This window comes from Agelaius phoeniceus, chromosome 5 (assembly GCF_051311805.1).
Source record: "Agelaius phoeniceus isolate bAgePho1 chromosome 5, bAgePho1.hap1, whole genome shotgun sequence".
NCBI lineage: Eukaryota > Metazoa > Chordata > Aves > Passeriformes > Icteridae > Agelaius > Agelaius phoeniceus.
Window position 1 is genome coordinate 69,348,080 of NC_135269.1, and position 26,121 is coordinate 69,374,200.

General features: G+C 39.4%; 1 protein-coding gene across 1 annotated transcript in view; it reads right to left on the reverse strand.

The window, feature by feature from the left end:
* Positions 1 to 26,121, reverse strand: part of TAF3 (TATA-box binding protein associated factor 3) — a 116,135-nt gene that overhangs the window by 84,378 nt on the left and 5,636 nt on the right. Inside the window, exon 2 of the mRNA XM_054631444.2 lies at positions 21,263 to 21,505. Within this exon, the coding sequence (XP_054487419.2) occupies positions 21,263 to 21,505 (243 nt within the window). The remainder of the gene's footprint in view (positions 1 to 21,262; positions 21,506 to 26,121) is intronic.

Here is a 26,121-nt window from a genome sequence, read left to right on the forward strand (position 1 = left end):
TATCTTCCTTTCATTTTTAAATTAGAAATAAACAAAAAAAAATTCCTACTTTTGAGGAATGATAAATTTACACTTTTAAAATTACAGGGAGCGTTCAGTGTAAAAACCAAACGCAGGCTGGCAGTCCTGAGGTGAGGTTTTTTAGCACATCCTGCAGATTACAGTAACTTTTTCCACCAGCTCCCAAGTCCCCTGGGAAGTGGCAAAGGATCAGAGTCTCATCCAGCTGGTGATGCTGGAGGAGAGGAGCGGGATGCTCGCTCAGCCGCTGACACTGATCTCCCCAACATTTATCAAGCACGGCAGCTCGAAATCAGGCTGCTAAAACTGGGTGTAAACATCCAGGGCTGACAGTACCTAAAGGTGCTGCTGGTTTCAAAGAAATATGTGAGTTCTCAGCAATCCCAACAGCCTTTTTATTTACTACACTCTGTGACAAACTCCGGGCTTCCTCCATCCAGCTCTGCCTCTGTTCGGCCTCTGTTTTATGTCAGCAAAGCTGAAATATTTTGTTTAACTGTGTTGAAAAATTAGCTGCTTAAACACAGTAGTACAGAAAAGGCTGAGATCAAAAGTGAGTCTTTTTCAGGAGTCTGGCACCTCTCCTCACACACCACTTCAATTTCAAATCTGTGTTGTGAGCCTAATTTTTATAAATCTCTCTACTCCCCTCAAGAGAGATGACTGCACAGATGGTGCAGGTGAGCCTTCACTCACTTCATATATTTAAATATATATAAGAATATATATTTTTTTATATATACACTCACATATATCAGTATATATATACTTAAGAGTAATACACACCAAAGGTTACATGGAGGTGATAAAATTACTTCAAGCCACATCAGTGCAGTAACAACAATAAAAAAACACATATTAATAAAGCAATATCAAGGATATGTAACATTACCCTAAGTTCAAGCTAGACAAAAACATTTAACAATTTGCTTACTCAAAATACAATGCAAATGATGGCAGATTTACTGCTGCTGTTGGATCCTAAAGGTCCATTTTCTGCCTCTTTAAATCTGCAGCCTTAAAGCAATATCCTGCTTGTAGGTGGCTCAGTTTTGGCTTTCTAAAAGGAATGTTAATTTTGCAGGACAGTTGTACAATCTAAAATCTCAATCCATTGCCTGCCAGTTGTTTTAGACAGGTAATGCCAGGAGTGATTAACTGCATTAAGTTATTCCTTTTCATTCCCCAAAGGGAGACTTTTAAATTCAGTATGTATTTCTAAGAAAACCCAGCACATTCTGATTCACAGAAGTTCTCTGGCATAAACTCATCTCCTCGTCAACAAATCTTCAGAGATAACTGCATAATCTTCTGAATAATCACAATAATGAAGACATTTCAGGGTGAAAAATACACAGATGCAGCAGGCAATAAAGGCAAAAACCATTTTCTTCCACTTGGGGTTAAATTAGGAATTTTTTAAGCAACATGGTTGCTAGAAGTGGGAAGATCTGTCTACCTTTTGTCCCCACAGAGAGTTTAAGCAGGTTAGCATAATCAAAACAGAAAAAAAAATCAATTTACTATAGATCTATCCATTCACTAATCTGAAAATCCAGATTTTCAGGAATTTTCAATTCAGATGCCACAGAAGGACATTCCCTGAACTTTGAGATCCATGTCAGGAGACACCAGGCTCTCTCCCTTCCTCAATACAATAAGGAGAAAAGGAATTCTGGAGGCAGCAGAGGGGAGGAAAGGGGAAGGAGAATGAGGCAGCAGTGCCTGGCATCCCCTAAATTATCAGTGCCACCCAAACAAACCTGAAGCTATCTGCAAATTCAAGTCATTTCTAGAACAAGGGAGCCCATTTCAGGAACAATTTTTTTTCTTTTCCCTCCCAAACAAAACGTTTTTTTTTTCTGTTTTTTTTTTAATTAGGGGGAAAGAAAATGAAATCATATTTTACTCAGAAGCAATTCTGTCCACAGATTCCTATGAAAAGGCAGAGAGGATGTACAGATGTCAAAGCCAGCTAAAATTGGGGAGTACAAATCCACCTTCCCCTGAGTGCCCCACAAACTCTGCTGCGCCTACGGCACAGATTTCACAGCACACAAAAGGCACTTTGCAAAGTAGTTTTCTCCCTGTCTCAAAAATCCTGGCCTCTGCCCTAAAAGTGGTTTTTTTAGCATTTAATCAGGATGTTTGGCTCTCTGCTCAATGAAAATGAGAGAATGCCTTAATTTCTGTGTGTAAGTTATCTCAATAAACAGCCAGTTGCCAACAGCTGGGATGTACTTGGGGTAGCTTTTGTGATTAATATCTACTGGGATGAAAAAGTCAGGTTTAAAAATGAAAAGCAGGGCTTTTTCCATGAGTAAATTTAGGTTTTTACCAGAGACTCATGCATTGCCTCAAACTAATTTGTAGTTGCATTTTCTACAACATGGAAATCAATATTAGAGTTAATCTTCAAGAAATAATTTTGCATTTCAGTGAGGAATATAAGAAACTTCTCCCAAAACAGTGTATCACTAACAAGCACTAAAAGGAGAACTTTTTACCCACAGATTGCTCCTGTAAAAGGTAATGGAGTCAGCACATTTAAACTTTGGTCAGTAAGGAAAAGAAAATTTTCTCTATGTATGGAATTTTAGCCCAAAAAGATGCTCTAAGTTGGGTGATTTAGAAACTATTGAAATGCACTGGAATTTCACCTCTCCAAAAAACTCAGCCTAAAACAGGACACCAAATAAAAAGGAACTAGAACAGCTTATTATTTTCAAATTAAGTTATTCGCCAAACTCAGAAAATAATATAACTCCAAAAATGCTCATTTCAGAGTATAAATAACTTGCACATATAGGTAGAAGACTCTTGCCAAATAGTGATGGCTATCAAACAGATCCAAACTGCATCTTTCCTCTATGCAAGATTTCTACAAGATTCAGAAAAAAATCTGAAAGTTGAGAAAACAAAGAACCATCACAAATATAAAAAAGCAACTGGAAGAGGGAAAACTAATTGTGACTGTGAGAACTTTAAGAAGCACTTACTATGAACATTTTCCCTTTTTAGTACCTTAATATTATATCTGTCCTTTTAGATTTACACCCAGCAGTAACAAATGCTGTTAACAAGAGTCTGCTCATCAGAGCAAACCCCTCTCAGCACTGCAGATGCAGTGAGAACAGCAAGAAAAGATGCTCAGGGAAGATCATAAGCACCAGGGGTGAAATCAATCTTTGCAGGACACATCCAGCTTTTTGCATTCTCACTACCCAAGCCTCAGAAAGCTCATCTAGGACCTGATCAAGGTGATTAAATACACTGCTCCACTGGCAAAGTCGTCACATTTTTCTTTCCTTCTACCCATCTGCACCAAAGTTGCTGATAAAAATTAAGCCAGATGTTCATTAAAAAAAAAAAAACAACCAAAACCAAAAGAACAAGAAAACAACAAAACCATCTGCTGCTGCAACATTTTAGTTCCAGTAAAAATGACATTTCAGCATTTTTAGCTATTCTTCCTTGTTAGTTTTGTTCCTTGTATCCTCAATATCTCACATCAGGCTTTACTAAGGAAACTGATGAATCTTACTGAAAGGATAAGGGGTATGTAAGCCAAGATAAGCACATTTAATAGGGGAAAATAATAGGATATAATAGTAAATCTGCTGTTTGATTTTTTTAAAAATGCAGTTAGCACTGATGCAAGTGTGTCAACATCCATGTCAAAACTTTTTTCATGTTAAGGAAACATAAACATTCAAACTTCTCAGACCTGGGCCACTGCAGCCATCGAGTTTGGGTGTAAAACCAGACAGAAAAATTAACAGCTAAAGACTCCTGCACTTTCCAGCTCTGCAAGGAAAACCCTTTTACCATTTCAGACAAACATAAACTAGGGAAATAAAATTAAATTCCAATGAAAATGGACTGAAAATTATTTTCTCTTTATTCTTTAGCAAGAACTGTTGAGAATAATATTTCCATGCAAGGGCAGCCACGGGTTACAGCGACACACAGCTGGTCCCAAGTACAAACCCAGGGCAAGCTCCCCCAACAGCAAAGAGGGATGGAAATACAAACTGCAAACAACTGCAGCCTCTTTCTTTCTCTGCACCTTATGCTGACTTTTCAGAACTTCTTGAACAGTTTCCCTTTTCAGGAGAAAACTGCTTCTGCTCACTTATTGATACCTTTACAATTCTGTAATAAAACTTGTAGAGAAGAAAAGCTTTTTCGGTGATATAAAACCAACATATTTTATTTTGGTTTCACCTTTTATTCACTCTCAGTAGCTGGAGATATTAATCATCACTACCAAATTTCAGAATTATGAACAGCCAGTTGGTATCACATGTGTGTATCCCAAACTCAAGAAATTTGTACATAGCCTGAAACATTCCTTTAATACCGAAACAAAGAGCATCTGGATCATTTTGTCTTTCTGTTTGAGACAATTAATGTCTCAAACTATTGTGCTGTCTCTATCAGGAGTTCACTAATTACTAAAGCTACTTGTTATTACATGTATCTAATTACTACTATCAATAAGTCCAGAATATAGTCATACTTCAAAGGAATGACCCTAACAACTACCACTTCTACCCACAACAGATTAGGACGTATTAAGAAAAAAAAACCCACTACAAGATTAGGAAAAAAAAAAAAAAAAGATAACTTGATCAATTTTCAGATTGTTCTGAAAGAACTACAAAAATAATAGATAACTGGAAACCATAATAGAAGCTTTAAAGTTCGACATCTGACAATATCACAAAATCTTACTTGAAAAATCTTGGACAAAAAATTAAACATGCTGAAAGAAAGCAGGCAAGTGGTAATGAACAAGTGGGGAGAGCTAGGAAGGAACTGAAAGAATATGATTTAGGTATGGCTTTATTGTGGCATATTCCAAAAACAAGGGTGATCCCACTGAATGGAACTTGTCAGAAAGTGTCACACTGCAAACCTGGCACAAATGTTCACAGAAAAAGACAGCTCTGAGAAATAGATGTATAAATAAACTACCATGCTTAGAACAATGTAAGGTGATCTTGGCATGCAGGAACAAAGATATTTAGTGTATTTCAAGAAACTTGTTTATTAGGAAGAGAATCAGGGAATACTTGATTTGGAATGAGGAATGAGAAGGAATGAGAAGGAATGAAAAGTACTGGTACAAGGCTCTGGCAGAGAAAAGGCAGAGCACATTTTACCAAGGCATTTAGGTCAGTCACTATTAGAAGATCCACAACAGAGCATGGAAACAGCATAGAACTGTTTGTCAAAACCAGGTTCCACTTCCAGCTGGGAAAATGGCACACAAACTGGAAGGAGCTTAGGAAAATTAAATATTCCAGATGGTGGAAAGACTGAACTTTTAGGGAGAAAAAAAAAGCCCCTAAACATCCCAGTTGCACAAAGTAATCCATGAGATGGGGGAAAGAATACATGAGGTTTGCAAAAACATAGGTTAATAGAGAAACCAAAACTCACTGAGCACCAACAGTATTTAGTCTCTTTAATATCATAGGCACACATATAGTGCTCTCTTTGCATTAGGAGTAAAGCACATTTAAACAGAAAGGCTGTGAGATCCTATCTGATAGCTCCACTGAATCTATTTCATCTCCCTGAATTACACAGTGGCACAACAGTGAAGGCTCCGATGCTATTTCCACTTTAAATCATGCCTCAAACATTTGTATTTCTCTGAGGAAAAAACCCAAAGAAAACTGCATCTATCAGAAATACAACATCTTATGCCTGGAATCCATTTAGAAGCTGAATTTCTGGAAGAAAGTTACCACAAAACTTAAGCTATTCAAGCTCACAAGATATTTCCTCCACATTCTTTTTTTTATTACCTAAATGCAGCTAAAATATAAAAAAATGTTTTAAATCAAAGTTTATTGAATATGTCATTGTGCATAATAACCAGGCCTTTTGTTGCACATTTTAAAAAGGGTTTAAAAATAGCAGAACTTGCAGCTGTCTGAAAATTCCATGTCCAATAGCCTAAAGTCATGAACTTCTCTCAACTTGAGGCTTGGAACGATGCTGTAAAATTTTTGCACGTGTGGTATCTGAAGGGAGAAGAGTGATAGAGACCTTTTAGGCTTTTACACCTTGGGATTTTCTAGCTCATAAAAAGCTCACCACACTTTCAAGTTGGAAATTCCTCTGAAAATAGATTGCAACCTTACACCTTTCTGCAGTGATTTGTAAAATATTACTGTTAAAACACTGATGTTAAAACTCAGGGTACAAGAATGAAGGAATATGATCACTGAATTTGCATTAAGCAGCAAATCAGATATAACAACTAGGGTGAAAAAACCACAGCTGTGTTTTTGGAAAACACCTAATCTCATCTGATTGAGTTTTAAGAGGGAAGAGGAAAACATCTAATTTTCCAGGATATCTAGAAGATCGATGAAGAGAAAAAACAGTGGAACAGAGATTTTCTGTGCAAATGGCTCATTCAAAGACTCCTAACACTGACCAAATCCCTTGTTTTGCAGGGAGAAATGACATCTGCAAACCCATTTAAACTGAGTGTTGTCCCAGAATCCTAAATTTTTTCTCAGCTAGCAGCCCTTTAGCGTCACTCCACCCGGACTGATGTATTCTGCTTCTCAGCAGAGAGTCCTGCTCTTCCTTAGGTAATCCAGAAAGGAAAACTGAGCAAGAAATGTGGATGTAGCCTCTGAATAACGAGCTCCAAGCAGCCATCCTGACATGCACTACTGTAACAAGTCTGTGGGAAGAGCTTGGCTCTCTCCAAGGCTCTCTCAACTCCTATCACCCAGTATCACAACATCCTGGGCACCCCAAACTGATGAGGGTGCAGCTGGGGACAGACTGTGGTGCTGTGCCCTTCCCAGAGCTGCAGCAGGAAGGGCACTGACACTGCCCTGATGGCTCTGGTTCAACTCCACAGGGTGGATTAGTGCTTCAGTTATTTTCCTTTTCCCCAAACTCTAGCACCTGCTGCAGCCCCTTTGTGGCTCCACTGTGGTGTCTCTCATTTTTATGTCTCCCAAGGACTGCCAGGAGCAAACCCCTGGACCTCGTGCTCCAAACTGTGCCTCATTTATCACACACCAAGCTCTTGTTCTTCAGCAGAGATCACTGCAGAGGAACTACTAATAGCACCTCCAAGAAGATACACCATGGGTGTAGTTACCTGATCTCCACTGCTCAGACTGTCCTGAAACATTTAATTTTCCTTGCATGGGCTCATCTGGCTCCTCTCGGCTTCCCTCCTGAAGTTTCCATTCTGAGAGCAAGTAATCCCTCCCTCTGGATATATGCTCCTTTGTTTTCTTTTGGAGTGCTAGTAAGCAATTTCAAGTAAACTTAGAAATCAACACATTTAATTAGTTTTAATTAAAACGAATTTAACATTACTAATCTTTTAGTGCTTCTAAATTTTAAAAAATGGCTAATAATTTATTAATTGCATATATATAATAATTTAAAATAATCAATTTGTGCACTGCAATTTATAGCTACATAACATATAGCAATGTATGATGCTACATGGACTCAGACTAGGGAAAGTCTAGATTTTTCATTTGTATTATTTCCTTTGCCATATGTAACCAGATTATGTTGTTGTTACTTAAAGAACACATATTTTGCTACCAATGAGACATGAACATAAAAGGCAAAATAAAAATTGGAGAGGAATTACTTGGGTTTTGCAGAATAAAAGTTGCAGCTTTGATACAGCACAGTGCAAGTAGGTAGGTGGCTCAATACAGAGAGCTAGCATTAAAGAATTCTTGGTAAGTATAGCAATAATATGCTCTCCAATAGAAGTGTGAGGGGAAAAAAAATCTTGAAATTCTCCACTTATATCTCTAACTTTCCCTAAATTACATCAGAAAGAGTGATGACAGGACAGCTCAGATGCCTCACTCTGCAGCAGGAGGCAATGAGGCTGAATATTGCTCTGGGTTTTTGCCAAATGTCATTCTTTGTCAGCTCTGTGGTAATTAGGAATCTGTCTCTTTGCATGAGGAAGCAAGTCTCCTCACAGACTTTCTTACAGAGACTGAACTGCCTTAGATATGTTCATGTACCATGTACCTCTGGCCAGGAAAGGTTCCAGGTTTAACAAAGCTTTGGCTCATTAAAATGACAAGGTCACAGCTCCTTCCTAGGGCCACAGAAAGGAATGACCTACTCTTCACAGAGAGAATGGCACCAATGCAGCTGTTCAGAAAACAACCCTGACCTCTGCAGGATGCTGGGAAGGAAACAAAGTCATCTAATTCTGGAGAACAGTGTTTAGGTGTCACCTGATCACTGTCCTGTCCTCCCCCTGTTCAATTGATACTAAGTGGACACAACTTAGTGCTGGGATCTCTCCCTCTGGAGCTCGCTTGTTCCCTCATCTCACTTGTCCTTTCAGAAAAGATTATCTGGGAAAGCCAAACTTACACCAATTAAGGCAGCAAAGAAACTGCAAAACTGGACATGGAGAGGCTGCAGTAACTCCGAGGAGTCTGAGCTGCAGTCAGCTTGAGACAAGCAAAAAAGCAAGCAGGTTTTTAATCCACATCTAAGCTTTTCCTCAGAAAACCAGTATCTAGAGTCTTCCCCTTGAGACACTACCAGTATATTTCATCTCTTCCAAATGACATGAAAAGGTAATAACGGCTTAATGCAAAGATGTGCTGCACTGAGAAACAGATCTAAGACAATGAGACTGTAGCAGAAAGCTCCTCTGCCACTTAACAATAGAGAGTGAGAATACTTTCATTTATTTCCACTTAAAAAGGAAGTCAGAGTCCTGTGACTGCATTGATAGGAACGACGTACACACACTTCTTTGCCTTGAACTAAGGAAAAAGGAGCTGGTTCTTTCAGATGGAGTGGCAGTGCACAGAAGTCTTCAGCTCTGCCTCCTTTTGCTCCCGATAAAAGCTTGGAGCAATGAACTCTCAGGAGATTAGCGTGCACACACACGCCAGCTCCAAAAACTTTAGGCAGCATACATGTTCCTTTGAGTCTTGTACACGTGTTGTGCATAATGTGCTCTTTTTGATATTAAAAAGTTGGTAAGTTGTTCTCAAGCTGGAAAGGGTTTTCCATTTAGATAAGGCCAAAGCTACTGCACAGCACAAGCACATGTGTAACACTGGAGTCTGAGAGCAGCACAAGCCTTGGCCGTTCCACCAGGGGCTGATAAGAACAATTCCATTTTATCCAAATCCTACTGGAAGTTATTTAACCCCAACATGCATTCTTCTGGTGGCACTCAGCATCACCTTCCCACATCCCACACCTTTCTTTCACAGCAGATTGTAACCAGTTGTCCTGTCCCTCTGCTTGGCTCTTTGCATTTAATCGCTCTATGAGTCCACACATTTTCTATACATTGGCTGCTAAAAATACCACATGGACATTACTCTCTATATTATGCATAGAATCAGCATTATACATATGAGAGGAAGGAAGGAGGGAAGGAAGGAAGGAAGGAAGGAAGGAAGGAAGGAAGGAAGGAAGGAAGGAAGGAAGGAAGGAAGGAAGGAAGGAAGGAAGGAAGGAAGGAAGGAAGGAAGGAAGGAAGGAAGGAAGGAAGGAAGGAAGGAAGGAAGGAAGGAAGGAAGGAAGGAAGGAAGGAAGGAAGGAAGGAAGGAAGGAAGGAAGGAAGGAAGGAAGGAAGGAAGGAAGGAAGGAAGGAAGGAAGGAAGGAAGGAAGGAAGGAAGGAAGGAAGGAAGGAAGGAAGGAAGGAAGGAAGGAAGGAAGGAAGGAAGGAAGGAAGGAAGGAAGGAAGGAAGGAAGGAAGGAAGGAAGGAAGGAAGGAAGGAAGGAAGGAAGGAAGGAAGGAAGGAAGGAAGGAAGGAAGGAAGGAAGGAAGGAAGGAAGGAAGGAAGGAAGGAAGGAAGGAAGGAAGGAAGGAAGGAAGGAAGGAAGGAAGGAAGGAAGGAAGGAAGGAAGGAAGGAAGGAAGGAAGGAAGGAAATTATTGAGACTAAAAAAATAAGCATTTCTATTCGTCATGACAGCACCTTTGGATCAAATATAGTTCTCTCCTCTGCCAACACAGATTTGACACCAGGATGGGCTCTACTCCCTGTTAAAGAACGTAAAAACCTTGCACTTACTTATCTTCATTCACACATAAAGGTCTAACACCAAGTTAGAAAACACATATACAGTGCTGGATTTACCCTGAAAAAAATAAATAGAGGCTTGCTGGATGTTTTCAGTGAATGGGACTGCCTTTAGCAGAGCATCCCTTCAGTTGCTGCTGAAACACAGGAATTGTGGTGGGAGGATGTGGCGGCTACTTGGCGGCACAGAACAGCACTGAGCTGTTTCTCCTCCATGAATTTGAAACTGCTTGGGGCATTTAGGTTGGCAGAACTCTATAACCCAACTGGAACCATGCCAGCAGGGTTCACATGCTGCTCTTGAAAAGTGAGCCACCGAGGCTTTAATCACCACAAGTGGCAAGGACTTAATTTTTCATCTCATTTGAAATATGCCAGGCTCGACAGCAGACCGAGCCTCTTATAGACTGCCATCTATTAATCAACAGTTTCCTGCTTCTCTGGATTGCCTTGGATGTCTCCTGTTAGTCCTGCAGCAGCCCTGCTTGGCTTAGCCTGTGACCTAGGAAAATCTTAGCCCATAACAGCAGGGCACAGTAGACATCCCACACACAGGGCATATGGATCGTTGGTACCGCAAAATTCAACCTCCAATTTCATCTGACATTCTTCACTTTCCACACCAGGAGGAACTTTTTGCCTTTGGCCAGCCAGCTGGGCTAGATTTTAGGACCCCACCTGTACCCAGGCATCCCATCCATGTGACATTCCACCAGGGGATCTAGGACATATGATGGGAGCTCATCTCAGCAGAGATAACCAAACATACATGCAAGGAGCTCAGCTTGGTGAGCTCATGTCAGAAGGAATAGCTGTGTGAAGGAAATGCTCCCTAAATAGATGTGCTCCTTCTAAAACTGAGGTTTTGAGGAAACTCAGTGTTTCAGCCTGAATCACTGGAAATTTTAAACAGATACTAAGCATAAACTGTACTCAGTGAAAATCAGCTCATCTGAGGGAAGTTTGTTGTTTGCAATATCAGCATTAAGATACTCATCACGTTTTAATTCACGCAAAGGTTACTTTCCCAAGAGTCCTAAAAAAATCCTGAATTGTGTCAATACACGCAACATTGTGACAAACCCTTCACATGCTGGAGTTTATAAGTGTAACTGAACTATACAGCAACACCATGACAATAAAATTCCACCTTGTTTTTTCAGCTCATCACAACCAATTTGATTTAATATCATGATTTAAAGGGCTTTGGAAAGAAAAGTTAAGGTCTGATGCTACAAGGAGGAAAAACAGATGGCTAAATCTCACCAAAATCCAGAGAGATTTTCACTTGTAATTCTAAAGTTTTTTAAAATCCCCCCCAAGATATCCCAACTCAAGATCCCTGTCCAAAGATATTTGATTTAACTGTACTTTTCATATTAAAAGACCCCAAAGAACATATGTACATGTTTTGATCACATCAAAAATATTCGTAGAATATTTTATACACACCCCAATAAAAAGTAACTGAATGTAAACTTTGCTTTTCTGAACATGGTAAAGCCTGTAATACAAAAAACTAAAACTCTATGGTAAAAAATCATCGATTTTCTTTAAAACAGCAAAAGAAACAAGTTATTTCTGAAAGATTACAAATGAGCTATCACCTCCAGCAGTACTGTGATTTGAAATACTCAGAGCAGAGCGAAAGCCCCATGAGTGACTGTGCTAAAAAGTTTCCCATGCAAAACCCAATGCATCCTTGTTTCATATTTAATTTGCAATAGGATCCCCAGCAGCTGAGCTGTGAGAGCTCTCCTGGCTGGTGCCCTGCTGCCTGCTGAGACGGCTCCACACGAAGGGAGCACACGATTGAAGCCTAAATCCTCAGAGCTGCACCTCAGCTCCCTTTAAAGTTAATCTGAACACACTGGACTCCAAAGGAAATGAGAAGTGAGTTTCTCTCCCTTCCTATGGCACCAGGACTTCCTGTGTTTTAGTGATTGGTCAAGAACTATTATTTCCTCCTTGCTATTCCCAGTTGTGACTGTCAGACGTAATTAGTGTTGCACACACGCCAGCATAAAATATGTGTTTAAATAAGCCTGGAACCCAAGTCCCACATGCACAGAAACCCAGAGAAACGTGGAGAAACTCTGAGAATATTAAGATTCAAATATGCTGTGCCTGAACGAACATGCTGCTCTAAATATTTAGAAATGCAAAGTTCGTTTGCTGAGATGAATATCCATAAAAATCTATGCAAGATAAGGGGTATTAAAATTATTCACTCTCCAGTTCAGGATGGATTATTTGGCCAATCTGTTAAGCTGCACTGCTCAGACACCCAGAATCTGTACCATCCTCCTCCCCTCAGGGAAAAGAGCTCATAACGTTTGAAGAAAAATATGCTCCATCCCAACTGTAGGAATACACATGAAACACAGAGTCTTCCTTTAACACAACCCTTTGGAATGGGAAAGCAGCAGACATCAACAGTGAGAATGCAGAGGGCAAACAAGTTCACCAAAGAAAATAAATTAAGCAGAATGCTGCAGATTGAAAAGTGGCCAGAAGAAAGGCCATTTAAGTTGTTATCGACCTCTTTCAAACATACACACACACAGAGCTGAATTTCAGTTTATCTCTCCATATAAAATACCTCCCCTGGCAGCGTGGCGTCATCGCTTATAACCACCACCAAAAAATTAATCTCAAACCAAGTCAGAGAAATTTGTGACTTACTGTGTTACCACCTGAAGACCCACTGTTTTCCAGCCTTGGGCTAAGTACAAGCCAGATCCAGCCCTGCTCAAGTTCAACACTGCTCCTCAAAAACACAGGTATGCTATGGTAGGCTTTGCTTAACCGACCCAAACAATGCACATTTATACACAACATGCACACGGGGTTACATTTTACCCAGTCACGCTGTTCAAAGAAACAGAATCCAAACTAGAGAAATACAGAAAAATACTGTCTTGTCAAGTCATCAGAAAACCATTAATGTTTCTAATGAGTGCAATTACGAAAATGAAAGATTCCGAAAAAACGCAGCTAAAGATGAACTTTAATTATCCAAACATCTGGCTGCATGAACCAGGGTCATGTCTCCAAATGCCTTTGCATTTGAACTCTCCCTGTTATCCATCCAACTTTGCATTTCTCCAAGTCTTCCAGAATTAACCAGAATTGCCTACACACCAAAATGAGTTATCCCTTCCTAATGACTTACCCAGTCACTAGCATTCTCTTTAGCTGAGAGCTGGAGGAAACAGAAGCATGTACCAAAGGTGAAGACTGCAAGAAGATGATCTCTAAGGTCCCTTCCAACCCTAATTCTAAGAAGACACTGAAGTCAAGAGCTGTATGGTAAAGTGCTTATCTGTGCGTGGCAAAAGAGCTCAAATGAGCTTTCTTAGTCATAATTTTAAAAATTAGAAGGCAGAATTCCTTAGACTTAACCTGGACTGTACCACACGCAGAAGCTTATAATGAGTCATTCCCCTGATTAATGCAAGAGAGATACAGGGTCCTGTAATCCATGATCTTTGTCTAGACAATGTTTTTTTCTGATGCTGAGATCAAGGTTAGGCTCATCTATGCTTGAAAATGTGCACAAAATACCAAGCAGTATCTGTTCCCAAACAGCTCCAAGCATGGATAGTTTTTGCAGGAGGTAAGAAACATTTCAGACACTTCAGAGGTGTTAAACTGAGAAAAGTTACTCTGCAAGCAACAGTTCTCTGGGCAGTTGTGTTATTCAGAACAACTACCTGGAGGGCCAGCTCCTGAATTCCAGGTGTGAACCATTCCCTGTGTCCATGTAAATGCCACCATGGCTAATAAGCAGCAGGAGGATGTTGGCATTGCTTAAGGCCACATGTCTCAAAATCAGACACACACAGGAGGTCTCAACCAACATGTTGTAATTCAGCATCCTTGTACAAAATTAAGGCTTGCTTGGACTGAGACGATTCTCCAGAAGTTTGGCACAAATTCCCACTCAGGGAGGTAAAGATCAAATTTGTGGCTTTGCTCCCAGCAGCTAAAATTATTTTTATTTGTTTTTCAAGTGCCAGGAATTGTTAGCAATCACTAACACGTTCATTAAATTAAAGCATCCTCGGTGGCAGAAGACAGAGAAAGAAAAAAAAAGCATTTGATTAAAGAAAAATAGGAAACATTCCTGCATGAAGGAAAACACTGAAAATAATAAAGTTACACGGTCAGCCCTTAAAATAGGCCAGTTGTGCTTCTCTTTTATCCTGCTTGAAGAATCAGGCAGATTTTCCATTTCCCACTCTCTTCCCTCAAGTCCCCAAAAACACTCAGAGCAGTTAGGGGAAGTCTGAAAGGCCCAAGAACAGTAACACCCAGCTATCAGATGATAACCTAATTTGAAACTTATGCTTCCAAAGGCACAAAGGTGTCTGATGATCCAGCTGAAATAAAATCCTCGAGCATAGCTGCAGTAGACAGTGCAGGAAGCAAGACAGGCACTAAACAAAGTCACACATTGTCAGAAAAGGGAAAAAACTGATCTGACGTGACGAGTCAAGACAAGTGACAAAAGTTTTGCTGAAAAAGGATCAGTAGGAAATTAAAATCATGACAGCATTTCTGTTCAAAATACACAAGACAATAGAATCCTTTTATCACAAAGTCCCATTTTCTCCTCCAGTTTTATTCGAACCAAAATTGCAATTTGCACATCACAATGCAGTGAAAGGATCCATGACTTTCATTCCCATTCCATGTAAATAATTTACTGCAAAAGGCTGGCTTTTATCAGGCAACTTCTGTGTTTTGCAGTTTTTATTTCTGAATCCTTAAGAATCACTAACTTGTAAGTTATCTAAACAGGTCTGAAAAACAGAAAAATCTTTGTGAGAAGGTTTTAAAAGGATGATATCCCCTTGAAGTCACATTAGCTTCATTTCAATTGCTATATGCAGCAAATAAGACTAGATAGCTTAAGAAACTGAACAAATAAATTTTCACAATTTTTGTAGTTAGTTTTACTAACTCCTTGCTATTACTTGTAAAACAATGGAGGCAGCATCTTTATAAAATTTATTTACTGATTTGCTTCTTCATGTATAGCCAGGTTCCACTTGGTTTATTTATTTTGAAGGATAAAACACTTAAAAGATCCCAACAAACAAAAACATGAAAATTCATCACAAGCCTCTCCTACAACTAAAAAAAACCCCATTTTTGATCCATGTCCTCCATTCCCCACTTCCAGCTGCCATTAAGTTTCTTAAAAAATAGCAGGAGTTTTGGGCCTTTTTTCCAAAGACATGAATTATTAGAAGTTAGGTACCAGTCTCTTAGACAATATAAAATAGTGCATGTGTCTGTCTCCACAGCCTACAGATCCCAGCTATGTGAGTTAGTTCCTGTCACAGAAAAAGTTTTACTATGGCACTTATTATATTGTATTTTTTTTCCCAAGTGCTGCAAATTAAAGAAGCTCTCCTGTAAAAATCTATTTAACCCCACATTTAAAAAAAAAAACAAACTTCATTAAATCCTTTTTTGCAGGATTTCACTGGAAATTCTGCTTTCAATTATGATACAACTTCTGAAGAAAAGGCAGAGATACAGTTGTCCTCCCAACTACAGCTTTATCAGCACGCCTTGCAGAAAAATTATTTTTCTGTCTAATGGCAAGATTTAAACCAGGCACATTTTCTGCACACTTTTTTTTTGTTCCTGTCTCGCATTTTCCTTTTTCCCTTTGAAACCTGCCTCTCCTATTGGCTCCTTCCCAATGCCTTTCTTCTGGCTGCATCTCAAGCTCGGCTGCTTTTCTCATTTTGTCCTTTTCTCCTGTTGCTCCTTCCTTGCTGGGCTGCTGCAGACGTGAGGATCCCTCCTCACAAAAGCGATCAGAGTTTGACTCTCAGGGCACTGCACACACAGGTAAAGGATGCCTGTGAGTATCAGCAACCAGGCACAGGGAGCAGCCAGGAGCAAAATCTTCACACTCTGGCAGGGCTTTAACTCTTCAGACTGCTTGAAAAGTTAAATTTTGTTGAGAAGTGGTGGTTTCCTAACCAACTATACTGGAAAAGCTCTGTTGAAAAGATACACTGCTGCTTTAGAATCATTGGTGCAGCTGCTAGAATGAGGGAGAGTGGGGTTAAACTAGAGCTGGGGAAAGGTCATAAAATGACAACAGCAAGACCTGTGCTACCAAAATGTAAAGGCAAAGTGCATACCCCAGGATCCCTTTAAAAGCCCATCACATTCTGATTTACAAAGAAGGATTGGCTTTGTTTAACCCTTGGAGAAACCAGAGATTGAAATCACCCTGGTGTGACATCCACAGCTTGCTACATTCCCTTCTGGACCCCGGCCACAGAAAGCACTGCCAGCCTGAAGGGACAGTGACAGTTTTTAAATTCTGATCTATTTCCCACTGGAGCTCACCACTAATGCTTTTTGTCACACTGATGTTCAATGCTTTATACAATTCTAGCACTGGTAGAACCTAAATACAAAAATGTGTTCTTTTGATTAGCACCTTGCTACACCAGCACCCCCAATTCTCATCAATTCAAATGAGATTTGCAGATTGCTAATCTCAATGTCTTTGAGATTAGCTACCACGGCATGAAAAACAAAGTAGAGATGTGGTGAGATGAGCTGCAATTTGACAGCTGGGTTTCCATGCTTCCAGGTGGCTGGAAGCATCAGGTTTTGGTAGGTAACAGGTCCTAACATCACATCAGCAGCAGAGAGAGGAAAAGGCAGGACTGTAAGAAGATCAGCAATTTTAGGCTTTGATCTGACAGGGAAATAAAATGCTCTGACAGAAAAGGCTACAAATAAATCTGAATTTGTAAACTGTGCCAAGAACTTGTCCTGACTCAATGATCAGAAATACAATGCCACTCTTGAGCACACATTACCAGGAATGAAAGACAACAAAATTTAATGCCTGGTAAAAATTACATTTGTTCCCAGATCGTTTTCAAGGGAAAGGAGCTGAACCTTGAGGAGTGGGAGTGAAGTGGTATGAAGCAGAGGACAGAAAAAAATGCAGCTAGAACTGCAGAGAAAGTCTGACTCTCTAAAAGCTACCCTTCTCCCCACAAAATATCTAAACTATGGGAAGAGCCTCTCCTGTCTTCTCCCTCATATCCTGCTTACATGCACCAGCACAACTGGAGTGTAAGAGGAACAGGGGTCTAATGCAAATACCACAGACTGAACAGGACTGCACACACAAAAACAATGTGTTTTCTTTAGTTCTCCAACAGAGAAGCAGGGATGGATTGCCTGTGACTTCAAAAAGTGACAAAAAAAAGAGCAGTTGACATAAAGTGATTATTTAAAAAAAAATAATTATTATGTTTTTAAAATGAAGTGATAACAAGAGGCAGGAAGTGCAGGTAGAGATTAATTCCAGGAAGCTTAAAAATGAGGATCCTGTGGTACATGAAGGATTCACACCTCACTTTTCTTTGTTTTAATCATGGAGAATGGTACATGTTCCTACAACATCAGGACTCAGGCCTCTCAACATTTGCCCAAAATGTAACAGTGATTATTATTAGCTGTGGAGAAGTATCTGGGCTTTCTCAGCTGGCCTAGTTTCAGCACATACTGTTTTGCTTCAAATGCAATCAACAAATTCTATGAAGTTGATGTATTATTGCAAAATGTATGTTCTCTTGCATTAAAGCACAAGAAATAAAGCATGACCATCATGTTTTGTAACTAATTTATTTTTTTCTCCTTTTTTAATCTGTCTTACAAGTTTACCATGACATTTTAGTGACAACAGTGCTAAACTAACTCAAAAACAAAAAGGAGACTAATTAAAAATAGGCAGACAGCGAACATCATGATACATTGGCATAAAATTATCCCTTCAGTGCCCTTTGTAAAAATACTGCTAAAAACCCAACATTTTCCATGGCAATACTGAGTCAGATTGTTTTATAATATATAGAATTATATATGCAGATCCTCACAGCTCAAGCATTTGGTTAGAGCTTGCACTCCATATTTAAGGCAAGAAAACATTTTCTGCTTTCTTGGAACAAAACCTGCATCACTGAACTGAACTTCTGACCGACACAAATTATGGATCTTGAAAACTTATTTGCCTTCCTCCCTTTCCCCCACAGCTTCAGGAATTCAGAGCTCTTTCAGAATTCCTTACTGCTGAGCACAATGGAGGAGATGGCTCCTCTCAGGCTGGAAGGGCTTTCTGCTCCTATGGATTCTCTGGCAATGATAACTAAGAGATCTCTCGAGCTGCTGGGCAGCCCCTGCACAGCCTGAACCACCACCAGCTCTGGAGTAAGTTGAAATAAGAGTTGGTTACATGTGCAGAACTGAAGGACTTTTGGGAAGGAGGGCAGCAACACCTACTGGTCGTGGCGCAGACTGAACACTGCTTTGGTTTGGTTTTTAAATTAACAGTACTGAAAAAAGCTTTTTCTTACTAAAAGTCGTGGCTACAATATTGTTAAAATATATCAGCACTCATAATTTCTGACCCCTAACAATAAATAAATATTCATAACTGAGCTGAGCTCTAGCCTTTGATATAAAACAGGACATGAGGAGTCCTGATGATGATGATTCCTTAAAGTCACTCAAAGATTTACATCACACACTTTAATGTGCACAAAGCCTTCCTCCATTTCTAATTATTGCCTACTCAAAGCAACTCAAATATTTTGGACTGAACAATCTGAGTAGCCTCATTTTTTTTCCCTACACTATAAAATAGTGCAAAGTATTTAAATGGCTTCTGCAATTCTTCAGTATTTTTACCACGCATTCCTTTAATCTTCAAAAGTAAGTTTTTCTCCCAAATTTTACTTGAAATAATATAGAACAAAGCATACACAGAAGTTTTATAATCCACCTCATCCCTTTCAAAAATAAACCACGGAGTACAAACACCATTTTCAGAAAACACTTAATTCAAAATTAAAATGTTCTCAACTGTCAATATTTTAAATCAACTATAACAAATCTGCATTCAGCAACTGTATTTAATGCTTCCTTTAAATTTCCATTTTAAAAAATATTTTATTCATTTTTTCAAGTTGTGTGTGTCTATAGGTCCTCTGATACACTACCCTTAGGCATCAGAAGTTTTCCTGGTTCTCATCCAACTTTGGAAATAATATCTTCTTGCTTCAGGTGTTAAAAGGATTCATACATTATTTATAAGGACTGCTAAAATCTAACTCCTGGATCTAACTTGCAAGAGAAAGAGTATAAAAAGTTACATACAGAAAAAAAAGAAAAAGCACAACTGTCCCCATTTCAATTTTTAGCCTCTCTTTGTATGTCGTGTACTGCCAGGCTGAGTCTGTAACTCTCCTTTCTCCCTCCCCAAGCTCAGATATTTGTCTGCAGCTGCTTTGAGCCTTGCTGGATTTGACTTTCTTGCATATTTTAAAGTATGATTTTCCCAGGGAAAAAAAAAAAAAAAAACAAAACAACTACAACACTGCTGGGCAACTTATTACACTTCAAAGATGCCGGATTTCTCTGACAGAATGGTGTTTGTTTACCTCCTGAAGAACCAGGCTAAAGCAAGTAGCCAGAACAGGGCAGCTAAAATCCTCATTCACTTCTCAAAGTCTTCTTGATCAATACTCTTCTTTTATATATGCTGTCTACAGAGATGATATTTACATTTTGTTTGCCTCTTCCTGGTTTGAGAGAGTGCATTGTTAGATTTTTAAAGCAACCCTTTTAACAAACTTCACAAGGGTGAGACTTTAGGATCTCCTTACCAATTTAAGAAAGTATTTCTGTTTTGAACAGCAGTTTCATTTCCTGCCTTGTATTAAAGCAAGAAACACTGAAATGCTATTGATATATAAAAAACAACTAAAGGAAACAGAAAATTCAAGTCTACAGAGCTTCAGAAATACTCACCAGGATGAATAAGTCCTCACCTTGTTACTGGAATGAGCATATTTGTTCAGAACACACCAAACCCAGCACCTGCTCCTCAGATCCCTGCTCCTGACCACAATTTCACTTGCTCTAACTGGAGTACACAGCAACTGCATCTTTAGCTGAACATGAAGCAAGAAAGCCTGAACATTCACTTCCTACAGCTTGCCAAATCACTGGAATACTGCCCCATGCCACACTTGTAGCAAAGCAATGGATTTCTTTGCCCAACATGGTGATGTTGCTCATGTTCATCCTCACATGGGCAGAGTTTTATTTCACCAAGCAGACTTTGAGCCCTTAATTCTTAAAAAAAAGAGCAATATGCACAATAGAGCATGATATCCCTCCTGTCCCCACAAAATTCTGAATTAAGTATCTTGTGCAGGTTGCACCTGTTCATTACACTCTGTTGGAAAATTAAGTTCTTCTGTCTGGAACTTCTAAATCCACAATCTTACATATATTTATTTCCACACAAAGTACAGTTGTGTGCTGTTCACTATTCAAAGGGCAAGTCAGACTAGGTCATGTTTCTTAAAGGTTTATCTTATTAGCAATCAAGTCTCATATAGCTGAAAAATAGAAAACAAATATGCTTTTTCCACTGCCACAGTTAAAATTTTCAGGTCAGCTGCATCTCATAGTACTTGTATAGCTGGTTTCACTGTTTCCTCAACCTTTGCCTCTGTGGGACAAGAAAGGGAAGGAGCAGCTGGAACAGTGATGATGAAATCCTAATCAATATTAGCAAAGAGATTTAAAAAGCCAGTGTAATGCCTCCCAAGTACTCTTACTAACATACCTTACAGCTGAATTCATTTTATTTGGAAAATTAGGTTTTTCTGTATTGTTGGGTTTGGGTTTTTTGGTGAAATTTATTACAAGTAAGGAGAAACAGGTATCAGGAGTAGAAAATGCTGTGCCAGTCTCACCAGCCTTCCTTCTTCTACCTTCAACAATTTACAGAGCTCTTGCAGGATGCATAACAGGGAAGGTAAGACATAAAAAGTGATGCTAAGCATTTATTCCTATTGTCACCTGAAAACTTAAAATTTAGAATGAATTATTGAAACATGACATAACATGGTGAATTTTTGGCACGAGTTAATCTGGAAGGGAAGTAAAAACAGTGAACAAACCTGTCACAGCACTGCTACCTGTTTGGCAACCCTGCTTTGGTAAAACCCCACAAGCCACAAGCTGGAGCTGCTGGGGGATGCCCACAAACACCCAAACACACCAAAAGTGAAAGCAAAGGATTGATTTCCCACCTTCTTGAGAGGAGACAATAGGTGGCAGGTAATCAGGGATGTACTCCTTCCTCTCTTCTGCATCCTTACTCCCCAGCTGGGGGAACTGGAGGACATTGTTCTTGCTGACAGGGAACGAAGGGATTTGATGTGCAAAAGTGACAGGTTCAATATTGTGGATGTAATCTTCCAGCTCATGCAGGTTAACCCCCATAAGCTTGAAGGCATCGCCTACGTCATCCAAAATTGGATCTGTGCGGCCATCTGGAACAAAAAAACCAACAAAAGAACAATATTTTCACAGAAATCCAGGTTAAAAAATTCAACCTGAAGATGCTTTGAGATTGCAGTCCCCCAGCTCACCAGCAGTAAGAGAAATGGATTTACTGCCCCACAGTTCTAGCAGGTTTACTTTCAGAAGGGTTTTGTTCTGAGCCATCCTTTGTTTCATAGCATTGAAAAACTGCACTCCAGGAAGCAAACCAAGCCCAAAGGAGGGAGCAACAACAGGCAGCTTTACCTGGCAACAGTCAATTAACACCACACAACCCCATATGCAGAAAGTGCTCTTTATCAGTTGGAACACATCAAATATTATGTCTCAACCTAGAAAAGGAACAATTTCATTTTTTTGAACTGACTGTAGTTTACAGAGAGAAAAGAAAAAAAGAGTCTCTTGATTAAAAAAAAACCCTTCACAAAGTATCTTTCCACCAGATGAAATCTACAGGCTTCATAAACTATGAGCCACTTCATCTACTGGTTAGCTACACCTCCTGGATAAAAGAGAGGAATATTAAGCAGTGGTCTAATGAGGAGAGAATATTTTATACCATATTTCAGGGGCTGATTTCCTGGGGGGCAACTTAAGTTTGATTCTCCAGCAAAAATCTTACTTTCTTCACAAAAAGCACAATGAAACCTCACTGGCCAGGTAGTTGGGACCTTTATTTAATAGGATTTCCAAGAAAACAGTCCAACAGAAGATGCAGCTTGTGCTATACAATTAATTTGGCTCAAAGCTTTAAATTACACTTGCAGAAGTCAAGGTACCTCAGTTTCCCTGACTTGACAGAGGAAAATCCCTCAAAAGGCCTCCAGAGGGAGAACTGGGCACCTGGCTTTGGCAGCCAAGGCACCACCACCTCGAGTCTATTCCTGACTTTTCATAACAGAAACCCCAAAACAATGCTGTAAACCCCAAACATGATTTTTAATTCAATAAAATGATATACTGAATTATTACAATTCTGTAGAATTGGCTTATGAAGATATTACATCCCTATATGATGATAAGCTGTGATTTACTTTAAAAAGTAATTATGGAAAAGCAGCCTGTGCTTATTGAAGGAACACAATGGCTATTGTGGAGCCCTGGCTCCAGAGAATGGGGGGATGCTCTTTTGTTTGTCCTTTAACCTAATCTCTTCTTGGTTTATCTTGAAGCCAAGGCAGCTGGTTCTCACATCACTGCATGAATTCCACCCCCCCAGCCAACTCACGCCTGCAGGTACGTTTAGAAAATGAGAATTTTGTTCTAGAATTTCCCTTCTTAAGTCTTGTGGTGAAGATAAGGATAATACTCAGATTATGGGGTTGATTCTCAGCTCTCCAACACTGGCCTCTTGTGTGACTCCAGGCAAGTCTTCCTTGTGTTTTAATTCTTTCCACAGCTAAAAGGGAGAGCAGACCAAGTTCCTGCCAGTTTTACCCTCCTGTATTTGGAATGTGAACTCTGCAGGGTGAAAAGCACCTCACAGTTTGTTTGTGTAATACCTGTGTGTTTGTATAAGTGCAATACCAGTCTGCTCTGCAAACTCCAGGCTTGCATGCACATAATTACATGAGGATATCACCACTCCAGAGTAGTTATGTGATCCTTATACTAACTAAGGGGGGAAAAAAGTGTGTTTTATGGTTAAAAAATTAAATTCAGGCAATTGACACCACTAAGAAACTTTGTGTTGTTGCTTTTAGTTGCTCTGCAGGCTATGAAGGTACCTGTGAACTCACTGAAGCATTTTCTAAGGTGTCAAGATTTAACAGGTACAAGTTTGACAGACAGCTGAAAAGAAAAACTTGGGGAAAACTTTTCAAAGGTCTTTTCCTAGATCTGCACATGATCTTTCCAACCTCCAGAAAAGTCTGCTGACATGATTAGCAAGTGATAAATGCTAAAAAGGAATTCTTTCTACAAGTGCTTTTTAAGAACACATGGCAGAGAAGCAGCTACTATGTGTAACTGAAGCATGGAAATATTTAACAACTGTATCATGAAACAATTATGTGTATTAGAAAGTGGGTTCAAAAGGTGACCAAAAAACCCCAAAGACGATTCAATTTTCTCACAGCTTTGACATTTGCCTCCAAAGAGACAATGCCAAGTTTAAAGTTTGATTGAAAGCTAAAAATAATGTTTAAACCTGCAACTGTCAGAGGGATGAAAGGATGCAGCAGTTAACCCTTCTTTTCAAGAGAGTGTCCTCAGTGATAAAAGTGTTTGAAAAAAGTTTCAGGTCTGTATTCCTATCTGTATTTAAAATCAAACCAGTTATCAACTGGAAATTATGACAGCACAAAAATGCATTAAGTGTATTTTCAGGTTATTCATCAAATAAAGACTTTACACTTTTATTTCAACAGTTTAGCATTTCTCTTCTTTCTCTGGCTTAATTAAAAAAAAATCAGTAAAATAGCAGAAGCCAGACACATGAAAGGGAATGCTGACAAACATGTAACACACTCTCTCCTGCTGTTTCATTTAGGCTTTTTTCTGTGAGCAAATGATGCCAAGAAAAGAAGTTTAATCTGTGCATACTGAACTTATCTCAATATTCTCCACATATCTGTACTATCCTCAGTTTAAAAATTCAGATGCTGAAGCCTCCCAGTGAAATAATTAACCTAATGTCACACAGCAAGTCAGTGCCAGATCACAGACACTTCAGAGCTTTGGTTTCCAGCCTCTTGCTGTTCTTTTTACCACAACACTTTAAATACTATCATTGTTCATTGATGGAAGGAGGTGGGAATAGTTTATCCAGCAAGTTACAACTCTCCTCCTTATGCCCCATGAACAGTGAGCTAGGAAAATACCTTTCTCACAAGATTTTAAGCTGCACTATCTCCCTGAATGGGAACTCTGCTCCAAAAGTGGCAAAGCTGTGGCAGCAGCAGAGCTAAATTAAGACCATTTGGTCCCAAAACAGCTCACCAGAAACCCTGGGAATGGCTGTGCTGCTAAGATACTCTCAGCTTCCCTGGGCATGAGAAGGAGCACCAGGTGAGGAGGAATCTGCACATGGAATTGCATCCCAAAAAAGTCCTGGACTGAAGTGATGGGCAAAGAGAAGCCAGGCAGAGCAGAGGATTTGTGTGGAAAGTTATGCAGCCCTCAGCCCCACTGCTCAGCATCACCTGCAGATGAACCAACCCATCCACAAGGAAAACCAAATCAAATAGAACGGGGATGGAGCACTAAAGTGTCCTACAAACAAGGGTTTGGGTTGTGGGCAAAAGGAAGCTTTAGAAGCTCCTAAAGCCAAGTTATTTTTGCAAAAGTCCAAGAATTCCTCCAGCAAACAAGCTGGCCAGTGCTCATGTCATCCAAAGGCACTGTGAGGGGCTCTGTGGGAGTTAGGGAATTGTCTTACTTGCCTTAAAGTCAGTCTCAGGAATAGCTGATCTCCTTTTGTCAAACTCACCCCCTCCACCTCCTCCTTCCTGGCCCAAAGTTTGTATGAATGAGTGAAAATTTAACAGGCAAGTAAGCACAGAACAGAAGAGCTTTTAGTTTCATGCCAGGTTTCTTAAAGGAAGCAACTACAGTTCTGTAATAAATATACTGAGAAAAATTAATGAATTAATGAGTCACCACCCATGCAACATGAACACGTGTTATAAATAGCTCAGCATTCCCCCTCATGGTTGCTGTAAAAGAGATTTTTTTTTTTTTTAGATTTTATTTTAACCAGCAAATTATTAGGTATAGCTCCTTGGTATTTTAATTACAGGCTCTATCACAGATTCCTTGTGCTCCAGCACGTCACACAAAGTTACTCCAGGATAACTGTTTCATGGAGACAACACAGCTTCTATCCAGCTAACTCATAAGTATGCACAATAGGTTATTTAATAAGTTTAGATACCTTACTTAAATGCACTAAAGTTGGGGGGAAAGGGTCCTATTAATGTAGTTACCAGTCAGGGCAAAAGCATCTTCTTGCTATTGGTGCTCAGAGTCTGCTCCTTTTCCCAGTAACTTCAGAAACATCAAGCAAGAAACCACATTGTCCTTCATTATATTAGCAGCCAGTAAGAAGTTAATTAGCTGAAAAGCATCAATATTTAAGGTAATCAGGACATAAAATGCACACTTATAATCAATGTTAGAGGCCCAGGACAGATCCTTGTTATAAAGTCATTCAAGGACCAGTAGAGAGAATCAGCTCATCTAAGCTGATCATCAACAATCTAATCCTTTGATAGAGATTATTACTGTATAGTGGTTAAGAATGAAGGAACTAAAAAAAGAACAGAATCAAAGAAAACATATGAGATAAATTTGACATTATAAAGAAATAAAAAATTGGCTGATGCCAGGCAAATTCTCTCCTCTGTGGTAATTACCAATTAAAATATTGGTCTGCTGCTTGCATTCTCCCTTTGCTATAATGAAGTTTATAGGAGAGACTGTGCAGACATTGGAACAGTTCTGCCTTGGAAAACATTTTGAAAATATCAGCAATTTTTCCTTCTAGTAATAATACTGCTCTCATCAGATCAAACCTGCCTTTCAACAAAAATGCAGCTGCATTAATAATACCATTTTCAATATAGTCTTTAATATTTTTATGTGTATATATAATTAATATGTAGTC